At 36.4% G+C, this 19,624-nt stretch overlaps 1 protein-coding gene across 1 annotated transcript in view; it reads right to left on the bottom strand.

Annotated features, from left to right (window-relative positions):
• Positions 1-19,054, bottom strand: part of TMPRSS11A (transmembrane serine protease 11A) — a 35,460-nt gene extending 16,406 nt beyond the window's left edge. Inside the window, exons 1-5 of the mRNA XM_019631459.1 lie at positions 19,035-19,054; positions 18,821-18,942; positions 16,778-16,896; positions 3,249-3,316; positions 1,096-1,256 (exon numbers count right to left, since the gene is read on the bottom strand). Of these exons, the coding sequence (XP_019487004.1) occupies positions 1,096-1,256; positions 3,249-3,316; positions 16,778-16,896; positions 18,821-18,942; positions 19,035-19,054 (490 nt within the window). The remainder of the gene's footprint in view (positions 1-1,095; positions 1,257-3,248; positions 3,317-16,777; positions 16,897-18,820; positions 18,943-19,034) is intronic.
• Positions 19,055-19,624: the final 570 nt, after the last annotated feature.

A 19,624-nucleotide genomic window follows, 5' to 3' on the forward strand; every position in this document is an offset into this window, starting at 1 on the left:
ATCAGCAAACTACTGCCCATCCCGTTCCCTCAGATTTTCATTTCCTGCTCAGGTTTCCTCTTGAAGAGCCAGCCAGACCCTTACAAGGGCAGGGCGCCCTGTTTCACCTCTGATATGAATCACTCTGATTATTTTCCGTGACTCTACATGTGGTACCCATTGGAATTTGTAGGGGAAATCTGCACTTGTCTGCCGGAAGTAGATGCTTGTGGAAGCATCTTAATGTACTAAGGTAATCAGGTTTCTGTCTGTCTGGATTCCTCAGAGCCTTTAATATGCTAATATAAGGGATGAATTTCCAAGAGATGAACATCATATACAGAATTACTAAAATGTGTTTGACCACAAAACCCTTTTTAAATGGAGCCTCTCAAGAAATTACAGATCTAGATTTGAATCTTATCTCCATTTAATTATTAGAGTCCTTACCTTCTTTGCCCCTCTTTCACATCTATTAAAGTGAATTTGCCTACTTCATAGGAATCTAGAAATTAGATGCTGCATGTAAAGGGCATAGAGAAGGGCCTTGATAAGGGTTGATTCTCTTTTTAGAGGAATGATAATAGTATAATAGTTTCAAAAAATTTTTTTCTAGGTTAGTGATTTTTAAAGCATACTTATAAGATGGCTATAGTGGCTCCAAAGTAATGCCCATAGGAAAGAAGTTAACAAAAACTTCATAATTTCAGTATATACAGAGACTATCCATATTTTAAAAAGGCAACACATTAGTTTCTGTTTCTGGAAGGTCCCACCCAAAAAAGAAGTTGTTGCTAAATGCTTGGTATTTTCACTTGCTTAGTCATGGAGGCAGTGGCTAGGTCAGATTAACTCCCTGCTAGTGGTAAAAGTTTGCCTTTATTCTGGGATGAGCACCAGTTAATTACTACAGGAAAACTACTTCATAACTAACTTCAGACATGCTTTCTTCAGAGAATAGTAAAACCTAAAAATGTCATTTTTTAAAATTTGAAATTCTCTTTCATCTAAATTCTAGCTAATATCTGGAATGGAAATATGGCATCTAAGTTTAAGGTTAGACATAAAATGAACCTAAAAGAGAACTTCACATTGCATAGAAAGGCACCTACTTACCATTAACTTGAACTGATGAGGCATTTATTGGCAAGGCTCTTGTGTTCCTTATCTTCTGATTTAAGATGCTATGGATTTTCTTCATTGTTATTGCCCTTTGCTCAGCAGAGGGGAACTTGAAGACCATAACAACATCTGCTTTCACACCATCTTCCTCTGGACTATGATACACAAGAGAAAGGTGCTTATTCAAAGAATACATCCGGTATCTTCTTACTGTCTTTCCTGTATTTTCTTCCCCTGAATTACACTTGATTTGCTGAAGGTGTCAAGGGCTAATCCTCTCACATGACACCCTTTTATATGTCACTCTCTGACCCAAGATCATTTTCTCTTCATGCTCCCTCTTCAAATTTTATTATGTTTTGAGTGCATTTTCCCCATTAATTTGAAGGCTTGTTACAGCAGTTAGGTAAGATTCAGACATCAAATAATTATCATTGAAATCATAAACACTGAGGACTGGAAGAAATTTTAGTGATCTTTTTGACCAATTGCTCATGCGTCTGATACTTGAATCACCTCTAGAGCATCCATGACAAGTAGTCCTCTAACCCTAGCTCAGTAATTAAAATAATGGGAAATTTACTTCCTTAGAGAAGCATATTTCTCTTTGGTCAGCTCTGATTTTGAGAGTTCATCATTTTGAGTTGAAATATGTCTTCCCATGTCTTCTATCCATTAAACTTAGGTTTACCAGTTGGGACATAACATAAACAATCAATTCCTTCATCCATATAAAATATTTGAAGACAGTGATATTGTGGTCCCTGATGTCTTCTCCAGATTAAACATATCTAGTTTCTTGAACTTTTTTAATATAAATAGATTTAAGTCCATTTACCTGTGGGGCTGAATTTTTACATACTCTTAGAGTTAAAAAGAAGAAAACAATTAAAGGTCTTTAAAAAAATTGAAACCTATGTGTTGACCTGCCATGTCTCTTATTTTTATACTTCAAAAGATTCAAGCTCTAAAAAACACTAAAGGCCTATTTTCCTGAATCCTTTGACTACAGAAAAGAGGAAATCATATCAGTTCTGCAGATTTTTACATATTGTGGTCCATTTAGGCTCTGGAATGTGAAGATATAAATAATCAGAACTTTATGTCAAATTGGCAAACATATGACCAAGTAATTTTCCCTCTTAAATCAAAGTGAAAACATTGTTTGCCTGGTGGAATTTCTCTGGGCTCACACAAAAACTTACATAGGACTAATGGCTACTAACACAAAGAACTTCATAAAATTATGATAATGTTGCTAGAATGTTATGTTTCAAATCAGAAAATAGAGGGCATGGAATCTAGAAAGTTTCAGCAAATACATGCTTTTTATCTCTTCAATGTTATAAAATTTATCCAATTTATATTATAAAATCTTTTTGGAGGTCACTACTCAATAAAGGTATAAGGAAATTGGAATACGTCTGCCAATAAGGCATTAGTCTATTAGTGAAAAAAAAAAGTGGTTATTTCCTTCAAATAAATCTGCCTTAATATATTCATTTTCTTTTAAGAAGATGAGTCATATAAGTCCATAGGTTTGTACCTATTATATATATATCTTCTGCTGCTATGTGCTTTCCAAATAACACAATTGAATGAAACCTATGAGCAATTTCTTCAACTGACATGAGTCTTGTCTATACACCACATAAAACAGAAAATTTATTAAAACAGAAACATCTTTTTCTTTGGGTATGCCTCCTGCTACTAGGGCTTCAATACAGCTAAAACTTAAGATCTCATATTAGAGTCAACTTTTCCTTCTTCATATTTTTGAAATGACGTGTCTGTCAAAAGAATACAACTTGGTTTCTGCAGTGATATGCTCCTGGGTTTCCCCAAGGCCACAGATTCTGATAGTTCCAGGCCTTGGAATTAATAGGTGGTGTTTGAAGCCTGGTTCTGTCACTTGGGGAAACTGACACTTGTGGGAACTTTGAACATAACACCTAACCTCCGAGTCTTAGTTTTCTCCTTTACAAAATGGTGGGCAACCCTATATCAAGACTGTAGTAGAGATAATATGTATGAGGAACAGTAGCCAAGAGCCTAGTACATAGAGGCACACAATATATGAGGGTTTCTGTCTCATTTGTTCTTTGCCCCTCGAGGCTGTGACTCCACCTTTGCCCAAACATACATACGTCAGTTTGACTATTCGGTTCTTGATATAATGCTTGTTCAAGGCCGAATCTATAAATATCTCATCCACCTGTTATTACAAGAGAAATTTTGTGTTAATAAGATACTTTATAATAAGAATCTACTGCTGATTAAATATTAAAGCAATAAAAAAAATTTTAACATGAGTAATATCATTATTTAAACCAGTGGTTCTCAATCCTCACAGTAAAACAGAATCATTTGCAGGATATTTTTTTTTTTTTAAGATTTTTTATTGGGAAATTGGGGGAAGGGGAACACACAAGTTGCTGTCGTTTTGTTCTTCAGTCTAGTTGTGGAGGATGTTGCTTCACTGGCCCAAGTTGGCACCATCATTGCGCTCTTCCCGGGCGAGGCAGATCAGTCACCAGCTTCTGGACAGCCGCTCACTGCGGCTGCTGGCCACTCACGCTGGCTGCTGGCCGCTCACGCTGGCTGCTGGCTACACACGGTAGCCCATGGCAACCCACTGCCACAGAGGCTGCAGCCTCCGCCATCACCAGTGACTCAGGACAGCCCAGCTCCAGGTTGAGCTGTTGTTCAGCATCTTAGCTGTAGAGGGCAGTGTAACTGGCCCTCATATGTGGGATCCGAACCGGGTCCCTCTGGCGTCCCAAGCCAGTTCTTTTTTTTATTTTATTTTATTTATTTATTTTTAAAGATTTTTATTGGGGAATTGAGAGGATGGGAACAGTGCTGGGGAATTGGGGGAAGGGGAACACACAAGTTGCTGTCGTTTTGTTCTTCAGTCTAGTTGTGGAGGATGTTGCTTCACTGGCCCAAGTTGGCACCATCATTGCGCTCTTCCCGGGCGAGGCAGATCAGTCGCTGGCTTCTGGACGGGCTGCTCACTGCGGCTGCTGGCCGCTCACGCTGGCTGCTGGCTACATACGGTAGCCCATGGCAACCCACTGCAGCAGGGGCTGCAGCCCACGCCATCGCCTGCGACTCACAGCAGCCCAGCTCCAGGTTGAGCTGTTGTTCAGCATCTTAGCTGCAGAGGGCAGTGTCACTGGCCCTCATATGTGGGATCCGAACTGGGGCCCTCTGGCATCCCAAGCAAGTTCTTAACCATCGCGCCACTCGGCCGGCCCTGCAGGGTATTTAATTTTTAAAAATGACAGTTGCTGGAGTTCCTTTCCCAGGGTTTTGGTTATAATTGGTCTGGAGGGAACCTAGGCATTCATATTTGTAAGACTCTCCCGAAGTGATTCTGATATGCTGGTGTAGGTATCTGGGGTAAAATATATATATATATATATATATATATATATATATATATATATATATATATATATATATATATATATATATATATATATATATATATATATATCTTCCTAAAACCCCATAGAAGGTAAAGCAGAAAAATACAGAGCAGAGATGGAGCATGAAGGGAGACCTTGAGAGGTAGTGGAGAGAACTTTGGCCTTGTCCTGGGTTTGAAGCCTATCCTGCTAGTCACAAATTGAGTGACCTTGGGAAAATTACTGAACCAATAGAGCCTTAGTTTCCTAACTTGTAAAAGAAAGATATTGTATGCTACTCATAGAGTTTTAAAGATTAAGCACATGTAAACTGCTGGATATATTTTGGTAATCAACTGTTGGTTGTTCCCTAGCCTCCATTTGGGCATTGCAGTTCTCAGATTTCTCTGCAGGCCTTTGACTATAAGTACAGGGAAGAGGCATTAGGGATTTAGGAGATAGCCAATGGTTTTTTAATTGTTGTTGATTGTAAGCTCTAGGATAAATCAGGGAGGAAGAAAGAGTAAGGTGGTGTTGCATATTAGATCAAGGTTGTGTTACTGAATTTATGTCACCAAAGAAGGAGAAGAAAAATTACTGGTTTTGGTCTGTATGCACAGTTTTAATTGCCTGTCATAGCATTATGATGCTGCGGCTTATCACACCTAGATTTGGCTTGCAATATCCCCTAGTGACCACTTGGTGACACCTGTGCCACCTGAATGCTGGCCCTGTATTTCACATTTGATAGAAGTGGAACCACAGGTGCAAAAAACATGTCCTACATCCTTTAGGAAGAAGCAAGAAGACCAATTTTCATTTTGAAAAATACGGAAGTTAAAAATAAATGGAAGGCTGTTTCCGGGATCAAGGACTTCCTTAGTATTATCAGGACTCATAAATGCTTAACTGAGAACCAAAATATTCATGATGTCCTTTAATATTTACAATAACTCTATGAAATAAGAATTATTTTGATTCTTATTTTGTTTGAAGAGGAAACTGAGGCTTGGAGACATATGAATTTCTCTGGCATCATTTGGATAATAAACTGGGACTTAAAATTAGATCTTCTGTCTGTAAGTCCATCTCTTCTCATCAATCACACAACCTCCCTGTTAAAAGTGATATACATTTTACTTCAATTTCTTTTGTAGAACACATAACAGTACCTTATAACTAGTTAGTTGACTTTAAAAGATGAAGTATAAAAGTTGTAAAGATATGTATTTGGTAATAGCTGTATACTTAAGATCAAAGACAGTACTTAGAAAAAAAGAAATTGCTAGTATTCGAAATATACCTTTATTTGTATTTAAGGAAAGCTTAAATGGGCTGAAGAGGTGTGGATTTTATATGCTAGAAATGAAACTGTTTTGGATATATGTTTTCACAAGTATGACATTGTTATAAGCATTTCTGTTCTTGTCACCCACAGCCGATACTATTACTCAGTATTTTGGGGAAATCCAAAAGAAAAGCAAAGGCAAACAAAAAACAACAGGGTGAAAAGTGGCAAATATTAAAAAGAAGAAAAGAAAATAGCAGTTGGGTATTTAAAGAAGTTTGATGTGTAATTATCCTCTGAAATTCCAACAACAGTTGATTCCTTGGCCATTATTAACCTGTTGGTGAAGGTATTAGATTAGGTTTTTGACTCTGGATGACATTCATCTGGCAACATGCCTGCTGGGAAGAATATCTAAACCCAGTACCAGTTCCATCTTTGAATGATTCACTTGTCTGGGAAGATAGGGGCTGAAATGATACATAAGGCGAGTCTAGGTAGAAGTAACTTAAGTAATCACAGAAATAAAGAAGTTTTTTTTTTATAATTCAAATTCCAGGACCCAGCCTCGTTGATTAGGTCTGGGGAGAGGTCCAGAATCTTTAGGTGATCAGGTAGCCTGAGGAAAACATTTTGAGAAATGCTAAGGCTCAGACTGGCTAGAAGGGTTCCTTCACTAAAGGAATTTACAACTGGGGGAAAAGCAGAGCAAACACAAAAGGAAACTTTATTCCTGAATGGAGTTCATGTATGAATCTGCTTTCTAGAGACCCCCAAATCATGTTTCCCTGGCAGATTAAGGCCTACCTCATCAGAGACACTCTGCCAACACATTTTGGCATCTGAATTCCCAGAAGTTTCAGAGGACACTTTTTTTTTTTTTAAACTGTGTACCAGCTTGTTATAAATCTATTATTTACACTACCTAATAGAGTTAGTGATTTATAAATCTATCCTACTTCCCATCTGGTGCATTTGTATATGGAGCTAGTCTCCTAATATTAAACAGAAGACCCCCCCCCCCTTTCAGGATAGTACCTCTTCATGTTTGATGATTTTGAAATGCTGGAAATTGCACTGAGATTAAGTTCTAAGAGGGCAATTTGAGGTTAGTTGGGTGTTTAATGAAAGAGTTAGGGAGAGGCTGTCAACTCAAACAAACAAACCTCACCCAACCATTCATTAATCATTCCCAAACTAACTCTGTTTACACACCTTGCCTGCTTTTTCACTGTCAGATGCTCCCAACTGACTCCTCTCACAGCAGTCTTTGTATTCACACAGGGGGAGTTTCAGGGCTAAGAATACAAACTTCAGATAGGCATGCCACTGAGAATTGGCTAATGGGTTATAAAAGCAGTTTCTTCCACCTTCACAACAGATGAGCCCCTGAGAACTAAAGGAACCAAAATATTCTATGAAGAAAACTTCAGCTCCTGTTTCTTTCTCCTAATTATAATGAGTATTGCACAAAGGGTGTACAAAAGATGCTTTTTTAAAAGACACACCTTTAGCCCTAAATGGGGCTTAATGGACATTGCCTTACTACCACAGCTGAACTCAAAGTAGAAGTAGAGAATAGAACACAATTTCATTTGGGCCTCTAGTCACAGTCAGAGGTCCAAGGGTGTCTCCAGCTGTCACTGACCCCCGCCCCATCTTCACCATCACTACCTTTCAGGCTCGGCAACAATGGTTTCAGGCATGGCCCTTGTTTTCCTGTGCATTTGCACTTCTCGGATTATTGCTTTGGTCTGTAACCCTCCCCCATTCTGCTAACTCTGCTTTTCTAAATCACAACTCTCCTTCAAGGTCTATTTCAGATAATACCTTTTTGAGGCGTTATTCCTTGAGCCTCAGAGTAATCTTTCCACTTGTCTTAATTTTTCTTATCCCTCTTACACCTTCTATTTCTTAATATAGTTACTTATGCAAATATGTTACCTCCTCTATTAAACAGCAAACCCTTTATGGATGAGGACAGAGATTCATACTCTACAATAATCCGAGAAGATCTACTGTAGATCTTCATACTCCACAATATACAGGAATGCAGCATGTTTTTGTTGAATGAATTAATGAAAAGAGAGAATTTATCAGAAAGCTTTGCATTTACCAGAATACTTTTATAAAACATTTTAAAGAGCTTTACATTAGATTGAGATCAATGCTCCTGGAGAAAAGAGAAAATTGACCGTGATCATATGAAGGTAATTTTTTTCTGCTTGTTGACATTTTCAGGTAATTTGATTCCTTGTGGAAAGTTCCTCTATGATGAGACTACATTAGTCATAATGGAGGAATAGTTTTCATTGTTGTCTTCCACCTGTGCACCAGGCACAAGCTCCATTGTATTTGAGCTCATTTGCTTTTCACGTCAACCCTCCAAGGTGAATACGATTATTATCCACCTTATATAGATAAGTAAGTAAATTGTCCAAGGTGACACAGCAGTGAGCCAGCTGACCTCAGGGCGAGCATACAAGTGGTTTCTCACTAAGAGCTTCTCTCCACTTACATGTAGCAAGCAGCATGTAAGGGGACCAGTAGCTATTATACCTCCTCTCCAAAGGTAACCTGTTTTCTTTGCCACCAGAAGTAAGCACCATAATCTCAATAGTTATATTCCAATCCTTTAAAGTTCTTATTGTATCTATTTAAAACTCTAGATTTTGGCAAAACTCAAGATTCAGTAAGTCAACTGTGAATCACTATCCTAAGCCTATATAGAGCAGGACCAACCTGAGCGCTGATGAGGCTTATAGGACTTTGAGGCTTGTTGAGGTCTTCTGGGAATCAAGTCACTTTATTTTCACAAGTTTTCTTTATAATTCCCACAGCTTTGAACCCAGTGCTGTGTCTATTGGAGAAGGCAGTTGGATCCAGCATCATACGGGGCCTGTGAGTGTGTAGGTGAAGTGCCATGAAAGTGTGACTTTCGGAAATGGCGTTTTTCTTATGGCAGAGTAGTATTCCATTGTGTATATGTACCACATCTTCTTTATCCAATCATCTATTGAAGGACACTTTGGTTGTTTCCATGTCTTGTCCACTATAAATAAAGCTGCATTGAACATCGGAGCACATATGTCTTTATGAATAAATGTTTTCAGATTTTTTGAGTAGATACCCAGGAGAGGGATTGCTGGGTCATATGGTAATTCTATTCTTGATTTTTTGAGGAACCTCCACACTGCCTTCCATAGCTGCTGCACCAATCTGCATTCCCACCAACAGTGTGTGAGAGTTCCTTTTTCTCCACAGCCTCTCCAACACTTATTATTATTTGTCTTGTTGACGATAGCCATTCTAACTGGTGTGAGATGATATCTCACTGATGGTTAGTGATGTTGAGCTTTTTTTCATATGTCTGTTGTCCATCTGTACATCCTCTTTGGAGAAATGTCTATTCAGGTCCTCTGCCCATTTTTAAATTGGATTGTTTGGTTTTTTTGTTGAGTTGTATGAGTTTCTTATAGATTTTGGATATTAGCCCCTTATCGGAGGCCTTGTTTGCTAATATCTTCTCCCATTTGGTTGGTTTCCTCTTTATTTTGTCGATGGTTTCTTTTGCTGTGCAGAGCCTTTTAGTTTGATATAGTCCCATTCATTTATTTTAGCTTTTACTTTCCTTTCCTTTGAGGTCAAATTCATAAAATTCTCTTTGAACTCAAGGTCCATAAGTTTAGTACCTGTTTTCTTCTACGTAGTTTATTATTTCAGGTGATATGTTTAGGTCTTTGATCCATTTTGAGTTAATTTTGGTACATGGTGACAGACAACAGTCTAGTTTTATTCTTTTGCATGTGGCATCCCAATTTTCCCAGCACCATTTATTGAAGAGGTTTTCTTTGCTCCATTCTATGCTTTTGGCTCCTTTGTCAAAAAATATCTGTTCATATTTATGTGGGTTTATTTATAGGTTTTCAATTCTATTCCATTGGTCTGTGTGTCTGTTTTTCTGCCAATATCATGCAACAAAAAATGGATGGGTCTCGAAATTATCATGCTAAGTGAAATAAGTCACATAGAAGAAGTCAAAGGCCATATGATTTCACTGATATGTGGGGTATAAAACTGAAAGCAACAAAGGAACAAGACAGACAAATAAAGAAACAAAAACTCATAGACACAGACAACAGTTTAGTGGTTACCAGAGGGTAAGGGGGTAGATGAGGGTAAATGGGGTCAAATATATGGTGATAGAAGAAGATGACTCTGGGTGGTGAACACACAATGTGATATATAGATGATGTATTACAGAATTGTACCCTTGAAACCTATGTAATTTTAGTAACCATTGTCACCCAATATATTTTAATTAAAAAAAAAGAAAGTGACTTTTTTTTTTTTAAGATTTTATTGGGGATTTGGGGAAGTGGAACAGTTAAGTTGTTGTCCTTCAATCTTAGTTCTGGAGGGTGTAGCTAGCTCAGCTCCAAATCCAGTTTCCACCTGGCCGCCCGGTGGCAGCTCGCGGTCACTCAGCTTAAAATGCCATGTTCAGTCTTAGTTGTGGGTGGGCATAGCCCATTGAACTGGCAAACTTGTTAGCAGCACATGCTATCACCAGCTGAGCCACTCTGCCACCTGTTGGCAGCTCACTGGCTCATGTGGGAATCGAACTGGTGACCCTGTTGCTCAGAGCTCGCACTCTTAACCAACTGAGCCTCGGCCGGTGACTTTCTGATTATTCTAAACCAGGAAGAAATGATATCCAGTAGGTTGTGACATTATGTGATGTTATCAAAATTATTTGAATGCACTAGCTCTTCCTCAATGTTTCTTAGTAGAATGTCAGGGAAACAAACAGACATCTGTGACTAATCATATATAACTAGAAATAATATATTTGTTAACCTTATCCCAAATAGGTTTATATTCCTGAGATTGGCAGGCAAAAGAAATTCATAGAATTAAAATGTTTGCAATTAAGGGTGATAAATTATGGGTAATACATTATTAAATTTAAATATTCTGCAAAAGCCCAGATCTCTGAATTATATTTTTTAAAAGAGGAAAATAAGTATTTTTATCTATTTAAAGTTGTGTTGCAGGTGTTTAAACCAGAATGCCCAAAGCAAGGGAAGATTATTATTTAGAAGATTCTTGTCCTCTCCAGGTATGTTGTCCTCAAAATGTCTAAATCTGATTATTCTGGGGAAAGGGAGGGAGAGAGAGAGAGAGAGAGAGAGAGAGAGAGAGAGAGAGAGAATCATTTTTCTTAGGCTCTGTAGTGCCTGAATGATGAATAATAATATAAATAGATTATCTATAGTGTGAAGACTGCTATATTTACAACTTTATCAGGAAATTTAGAGATGGCTAAATTGCTTCCTTTCTTAAAAACCTTCCTTCAGAAAATACCCATCCACATCTTTCTTTCAATAATAAATTATTTATGCTAGACATACATACATATATATATATATATATATACATATATATGTATATTTATCCATCAACCTCCTTCCTCTCTATTACAGTTGCTTTGACTGTTGTCTTTCTCTTCAAAAAATGATATAGACAAAAGAGGTTGTAAGTCAAAAACAGTAACAAGAGACAAAGAATGATAATGGTAAAGGGGTCAATTCATTAAGAAGATATTACCATCATAAATATATATGCACCAACACCAGAGCACCTAAATTAAGTAAATACTAACAGATCGAAAAGGCTAAATAGACAATAATAAAGCAATAATAGAGGATTTCAAAAGCCCACTTTCAACAATAGATAGATTATTAAAAGAAAAACAGAAACATTGGACTTGACCAAACATGATACCAAATGGATCGTACCTAACAGACATATGTAGAACATTTTATTGCACTGTGGCAGAATATATATTCTTCTTGAGTGCACATAGAAAATTCTCCAGGATAGATCATATGGTAAATCACAAAACAAATCTCAGCAAATATTTTAAAAGATTGAAATCATACCATTATCTTTTCTGACTACCACAGTGTGAAACCAGAAATCAGTAGTAGGGAAAAAGTAAATTTTTCTTTATTTGCAGATATACGATCTTATATAGAGAAAATCCTATAAAGTACCAAAAGACTTTTAGGACTAATCAATGAATTCTGTAAAGTTGCATCTTCAATTACAAAATAAATGTAGATCTGAGCTCTCAAGTAAGGACTAACTCACACTCTACATCCAATTTTTCCAACCTCTGAATATGAAGTTTCTTGATAACATCTACTTATTTTTTTTTCTCAGATCTTCCAAATCCAATCACTTCTTTCTAGGCACAAGGCCATAGCCCTACACCAAGCATGAGCCATCGTTTACTTCTCTTACCTCATGCACCTTCTAGCATTAAATGTCTAATACCTTCATTAAGTTTAAGTTTACCTTGACCCAGCTGCCTTTTCTCAATAGAACTTCCTGCTTCAATGTTGATCAGAGCCAAATCTCACTTTTGTCTTCTAATTCATTTAGAGAGTGGTCCTAATTACATTCATCTCCTTGCATCACTTTCTGTTTCAAAGTTTTTTTTTTCTACAACTCTAGACACATAATCTCAAAGATATTTTGAGGATCATTTCAGGCCCTGTTTTTGGTTTTCCTGGGTACAAAGAAGATAAAATTTAGAACTGCCTTGGACACACAAGCAAGAGTAACACACAAAAAAACCACAGGAGTGGTTTTTTGGGGAAGGCAACCCTAAGAAATTTCCCAACTGTTGCCATTGTTAATGCAGATGATAGTCACTGGCCTATTTTAATAGTATAGTTCACAGAGACTAATGTACCTGGGTTAATGACTTGATTTATGGTATTTTGTGGAATAGTAGGGAAATAAAGCCATACAGATGACCTTATGGATGATAGAAGTTTATTAAGGATATGTAATCTCAAAGTCTATATATTGGGGGTGCCAAAAAAATGTATACAAGTGGAAGCTTTGGTCAACATTGCTCAGGCAGTAGTTCACTGTAGTCAGAAGTGTCTGGACACTGATGGTAACTACTTTGAGCACCTCTTGTAATTGCAGAAGTCAAACGTGACTTGTATTCATCTTTTGTTATTGGTATATATTAAGTAATACAATTTTAATACAGTTTTCCTTTCTTAAAATGTGTATACATTTTTTCAGCACCCTCTGTATTTGCTAGCTATATGCTTTCAAGTAAATTAACTTTTATGAAACTTGAATTTTTCATTTTTAAATTGTGATAATAATTATATCTACTTCATAAGGCTGTTTTTGAGGACTAACTGAAATAATCTATACAAGGTGCTTGGTGTGGTGCTTAGCATTCAATACATGTCAGCTATTGTTATTGTTATGGTGTTACAGATTTATAACTTTCACACTTATAATGACCTTATAATTTAAAATATTTTTTGATATTTCTGAAATACTATATTTCTCCAAATGAAATACTCCCTCAGTCAGTGATCCTATTCAAACAATGATGCAAGGAATCTACCTATTATTTGGGAGTATCATGAATTGCTGGTGTCTGGTTACTGAAACCTTCTCTGGAGAATGATGTGAAAGATGAGATATGTCTGTGTCATTATCTCAGGGCATTGGAATGGGTTTCAGCAGTATTTGAGCATGAATTCATTTTACTTTTGCATCTCCGTTTGTATTCAAATCAGTAAATCCCAAATTATGAGGAAGAACAGGACTTGCAACCTGTTTTTCTTGGCTATCTAGTTAGCACATATAGGACAGAGAGAAGGATCTGGTTTGATTCATTGGGACTTAGCAACAACAAACAGGAGTGGCTCAGGATGAGTTATGAACCCTTCCTGTAATTCTTCTAAAGGTTACTTAGTGGGGAGTGGAGGGAAAGGGACACCTGTCTTATTTAAATGGGACTAAAATAATACAAAGCATTTCTTGACCCTGGGAACCCTAGTTGATCTTCCTTTTCTTTTAAGTCCTTTTGCACCTATTTTCCTAAACATACAATTTAATCCTTAATTACATTGTATCATGTTGTTCAATTTCATGTGTGTTACCATTATCTCTCTAAAGAGATTGGGAACAGATCATGTTTCATTTTCTGCAAAACTCAGGTGCCAAGAAGTGTAAAGAGCTGAATAATCACACCATATAATGGGAGGACACATTGTTAATTTAAATTGGGAAAACTAACTCATTATATGGAAAATAATACCTGGGTCCCTACCTAGTATCATACTCAAGGGTGAACTCTAAATACATTAAAGTCCTAATGTAAATGGTAAAACTTTAAAGTTAATAGAAGACAATATACAAGAATATTTTACTATAGACTCAGAAAGAGGGAATGACTTCTTTAAAAGAACTTTGAAAACACAATCATAAGGCAAAGAAATTTGATGGATATGATTATTTCAAAGTTATAAATTTTTGTTTCATGAAGGACAAGGACAACATGGTCCGAATTAATAGAAGACAGAATGGATAAGTACAATATCTACAACAAAGTAAACTGCTCATATCTAGAAAATATAAGGAACACCTGCAAAGCAATACTAATAAAACAAAAGAACCCTAATAGAAAACAAAGGATGGGTATAGGCAATTTATAGAAATGAAAGTGCGAAAGGCTAGCAAGTATATATAATGATACACAAACCCATCAGTAACATAAAAAATGGAAATTAAATTGTGAATGAGATACAACTTAATGGCTGGCAGAAATTAGAAAGCCAAATAATACCAGGTGCTAGCAAAGATTTGGGGACATAGGGATCCTCACTCACTGCCAATGGGAGTGTGCATTGATTCAGCTATTCTGAAGAGCAATTTAGCACCAATTAGTCAAATTAGGTGTATGCACACCCAATTACCCAATAATGGTGCTTCCAGAAGAACTTGCATGTGTTCATAAGGAGATAAGTAGGAGGCTATTTAGTGCAGCATTTTTTTGGATGATTGGCAGAAAGTAAATCATGGTAGATATACATTGTGAGTCATCATGTTACAGTTAAGAGCAATTAGTTAGATGTACATTTAGCAATATACAATAGATAGATTTTAACAGATCCGAGTAAAAATGTATGAAAAAAAAGTAATGGAATGGACTGTATATTTGTTTCCCCCCAAACTCATATGTTGAAATCCTAACCCCCAATGTCATGATATTAGGAGGTGGGACGTCTGAGAGGTGATTAGGTCATCAATGGGATTGATGCCCTTATAAAAGAGACTCAGAGTGCTCTTAAACTCCCTGGTCTACACTATGTAAGGATACACTGAGAAGTCTGTGGTCTGCAACCTGAAAGAGGGCCCTCAGTGGAACCTGACCATGCTGGTACTCTTATCTCAGACTTCCAGCCTCCAGAACTGTGAGAAATAAATTTCTGTTGTTATAAGCCACTCAGTCCATGGTACTTTGATATAGCAGCCATAACTGACTAAGTGATTTATAGCACAAAGAGTAATTAAAAGCATGTGCACACAAAACAAGAAAGTGTATTTTTGCAAAAATGAAAATAAACAAAAGAATACATATGGAATACAGAATAGTCACCTGCAGATGGGAGATGAATTGGAGGGTGTTATGAGAATAAAGGAGAATAAATTATGACAACTAGAGAAGAGCTTTGTATGTATTCATGATGATAATGTGTTATTACCTAACTTAGCCTTCGCATCTGAGGTTTCTTCATTCCTAGAAATGCATGCTTTATTGCAACTTAAAAGTCCACTTTCAGACAGTTTCTGTTATAGATGTACTTTAGCATATCTTTCACTTCCTTTTAAAAGGCCTATTGCATTCCTGTTCATTCATGTCAGTAAAGACAATGTTTTAGCCTAAAACAACAACAACATCAGGCAGAAAACAAAGAAAACAGATTTAAAACTTTCCCAATGAATTACATTTCCCATTATTCAAAGAATTTGTATACCTTTTTAACTAAGGCATACTAATATTTGTTTTCATTGAGGAGGTTATATGGAGTCACTTAGGAGTAGAAGAATATAGGAAGTACTGACGTTCCTCAAGAAATGGCTGCAAATTCTATTTTCTAAGGTGCTCTGAATATAGAAGTGTAAGGATGTATATCAATCTAAAATGTTAATTATTGATCTGGGTGATGAAACCTCAAGATAGAAAAATCATGCAAGATTTAATGATAATTGGGAAAATATAAACTCCATCTCCATCTTCATATTGATTATTATAAGGTTGTTGTAACTGAGTGTGCCTATGACAAAGGTCAGATGGTGATATGGAAAAAAGAAAATTGATTTGAGATAGAAAGAAAGTGTTTGGGTGGAAAAAAAGGTTTTTGACTAAAAGAAACTAATACACCTGTCATTTTCACTCCTTTAAAATAACTGTGCTTCTGTGTTTCCTTGTCAGGGAAGTTAACTTGAACTTAGTGTTTGACTGAGGGTTCACAGTTATCCTGAGCAGAATAGTTATACAGCTGAGTTTACTTTTTTACTTTGAAGACCAATTCTTTATTTTAGTTTTAACAGAACTATTAGCATTTCATTTAAAAATTGCACAATAGGTCTGAGTATTTTAACTTTATTACTATATTTGTAAGATAAAATGAACATTTATGATTGTCTTTCCTTTTTTCATATATTTAAAAATACTTTAAATTTTAAAATGTGGTCTTACAAAAAAAAGCATGTGGTCTTGCAAATAACTGCTTCTGGTATGGCTAAGCTTTCGCGTTTGGGTAATAGTGTGGCAGAATGGGCTGAGTAATGGGCTAGGGTAACTTGACCTCAGTTCTCTCATCTTTAAATGAAGTGATTGAATTAGAAAGAGTGGTTTATAGACTCACCCATTTGTTAGGCATGCTGATTACCTTACTCCCCTCTCCTCACCTCCCCATCCCATCAGACACTGATTCAGTGTCTGTGGAGTGGGGTCTGGGGATCTGCAAGACGCTTCTGATGCAGGTGGTCAGAAAACCATGCTTTGAAAATATTATGGGAAATGATCCACAAAATCCCTTCCATCTGTATTATTCTATGATAGAAAATATTTTGTCTGACTTACCAAGTTTTCGCTCATCTCTCGTAAATCCTTAAGTTGGTATGTGCTGTTTTGTCCAGAATTACTATGGATTTGTACATCTGAAATTTTAAAGGTGCCATGATAATACTCTATTTTCTGCTCTGTGATGAAAAGGAAAAGCAGGCTGTTAAGTGGTTTGGGCATAGATTTCAGGATTCAACTATAATGAGGCTAATATAAAGTCTTGAATATATTACTGAGATTCTTTCTAACTTCGTTTCATAAAAAGCATAATAAAAATAATGATTGCTGTTTTATGTTAATGACAGTAGCTGGTATTTATTGAGTGCCTACTATGTGCCAAGCACTGTGCTGGTCACTTGTATTGATTCCTCACACCAGCTCTCTAAGATTAATGTCAAACCCACTTCACAAATGAGGAAAGTGAGGGACAGAGGCATTAAATAACTTGCTCTATGTATACAAGTAGTAAATCACCATTCCAAGTTTTAAACCCAGACATTTAATTACCATGTTGCCCCCTTACTGAGGGGGCATTATACTCTACTGGAAGTAGAGGTAAATGAAAATCCTTGTAAATTTTGATTTGTAATGTGAGAGCCAGGGAATAAAGTCAGTGGAATTTTAACAGCTATATACGATGTCAGAGGGACAGTAGATTGTGGGGAGGGGGGTTATCACTTTGTGAGGGGTTTAAATGTCTAACTATTACATTGTTTTGTACACCTGAAAGTAATAAAAAAAGGAAGAAAGAAATGCAAAGAAAGAAATGCAAAGAAAGGCAGGGAAAAAGCTGTCTGTTGGAGGTGAGAATAGTGTGTAACCAGGGTGAATCAATCAGACCTCGTCTTGGCTGCCAGAAAAGGCAAGAAACTGGAGGGCACTGGAGACTCCTGAGGAATGTGGTAATCTTTGGTGTGAAGGCAGGGATGGGGGTGGGGGTTGGACAGGAAAGGAACTAGAGCTAAAGATAGAGCATAGAGCAACCACAAAACAACCTCTATCCATGGGGAGCCTGGCTCAGGGAGGACACAATGAGGGTGTCTAGCAATGGACCTAGAAAAGAAAGAAGGATCTCAGGGTGGCATATCTCCTAAGTGGGACATCTCTGGACTTTGCAATACCTTTTTGGTCCTCCTCATACTTATCTATATAATCCATACTGTTATTGATCCTTATAGTTATAGTAAAGGGGCTTTTGTACCATCAAATTAACTGACCTGAGAATTAAAGTATAGATGAAGTTGTGATATTGGTCCCAGAACTATGTTAAGTCCTTTAAAGCTTCTAATAGAATCTTTACTCCCCATTCAAGTATGAGGAAAGTGAGCTGTTTTATCACATATATCTGTGTCAGAGTGACATTGTAGAGATTTGACAAAAAATTTAAATGGTGTACAGTGTGTAGAGGAAGATGCAATATAAAAAGAGAATTCTGAAATATATTATTTGTGCAATTATAAATATATCAGGCAATAAAAAGTGTGCCTGAATATTGTTTTGGAAAGAGTGAAATTGTTTCTCTACAAAGAAGTAACAACATTGTGCTATATGTATAGTTTACTAATCATTTCAAAATTCATTATTTGATTGGACATGTGCTTTATTTTGTCCTTGAAATGTTGGTGGACAAAAAAATGATGAGTAAAAGAACCAATTTTAATAACGAAATAACTCATTTATCATAGTTTTTTAAACTTGAATATACAATGAATGATTAGAATTGTTTGTTATGATTACTAGTAAATTTCAGAAAATTACTGTTATTTTAATCTTTTGTGTAGATTCTCGAAAGAATAATAGATTGTGAGCTCCAAGGAGATAGGAAATTGGTCTGCTTCGCTTAACACTGTATCTTGAGTACCCAGAAAAGTACTTGCACATAACAGGCATTCAGTAATTATTTGTGGATGAAATGATTGAATAAATAAGAAAATATTTTGAATGTGGACATTTACATGTAAAAGTACAAATGCTTTTTGGACAAAATTACATTTATGTATATGAATATGAGCTTGATAGAAAAATGAAATCAAACTGAGTGAAATCCATAGTTTTACCTACCAGAGACTAAGAAGTGAGCCAGAAGACCAATGGTCACGGCCACTACCATCAGTAATAACACAATTAGAAGGGCGAGCATCCATGGTTTCAAACCTCTGCTTCGGGTGCCAAATCCTACCTCTCTGCAAAAGGAAAAACTTACCGTTACTCTCCTGTTGTAACGTTTACAGGCTTTCTGGTTCTCTTTGGATAAGAGCAAGTTGCTTTAGCCTACCTGTCCCAGCGAGAAGACATTTGTCTTCACTTTTGGTCGGTGTCATCTTGGTGTGAAGGGAGGTTTTTAAAAAATCAGGATCTGGGATCCTTTATATTGCTCCCGGCTTGTATGCTAGAGGCACTTCCTGGCTCCATGTGGTGGCCAGTCCTGACTTCTCTTAGCAGTATGGTCCAAAGTAACACATGTGCTTGAAAAAGGACCATTCCTTCTTTCTCCATACTTTTTAAAAAAAATTTCTTTTATCTGTGTATTCTTTTAGAATTTACAAAGTGATTTCAAATCTATTATCTCATTTAACTTTCATTTTTAACTCTTTGTTATGAAAATTTTCAGACACAAAAATTTAGAAAGGATGATATAAAACACACCTATATTTATCACATCATTTTATCAATTGTTAACATTCTTGCTGTTAACATTCATCATGATGTTGACATTTTGCTTCATTCATTTTTGCTACTATATTTTAATGTGAAGTAAAATATGACCTTTCACCAAATCATTATTATAAACAATTATGATATTTCCAACATAACCACAATACTATAACACTCCTAAAATGTTAACAATATTTCTCAATAACACTC

The sequence above is a fragment of the Hipposideros armiger genome, unplaced genomic scaffold, assembly GCF_001890085.2.
Source record: "Hipposideros armiger isolate ML-2016 unplaced genomic scaffold, ASM189008v1 scaffold_1001, whole genome shotgun sequence".
In the NCBI taxonomy this organism is placed as follows: domain Eukaryota; kingdom Metazoa; phylum Chordata; class Mammalia; order Chiroptera; family Hipposideridae; genus Hipposideros; species Hipposideros armiger.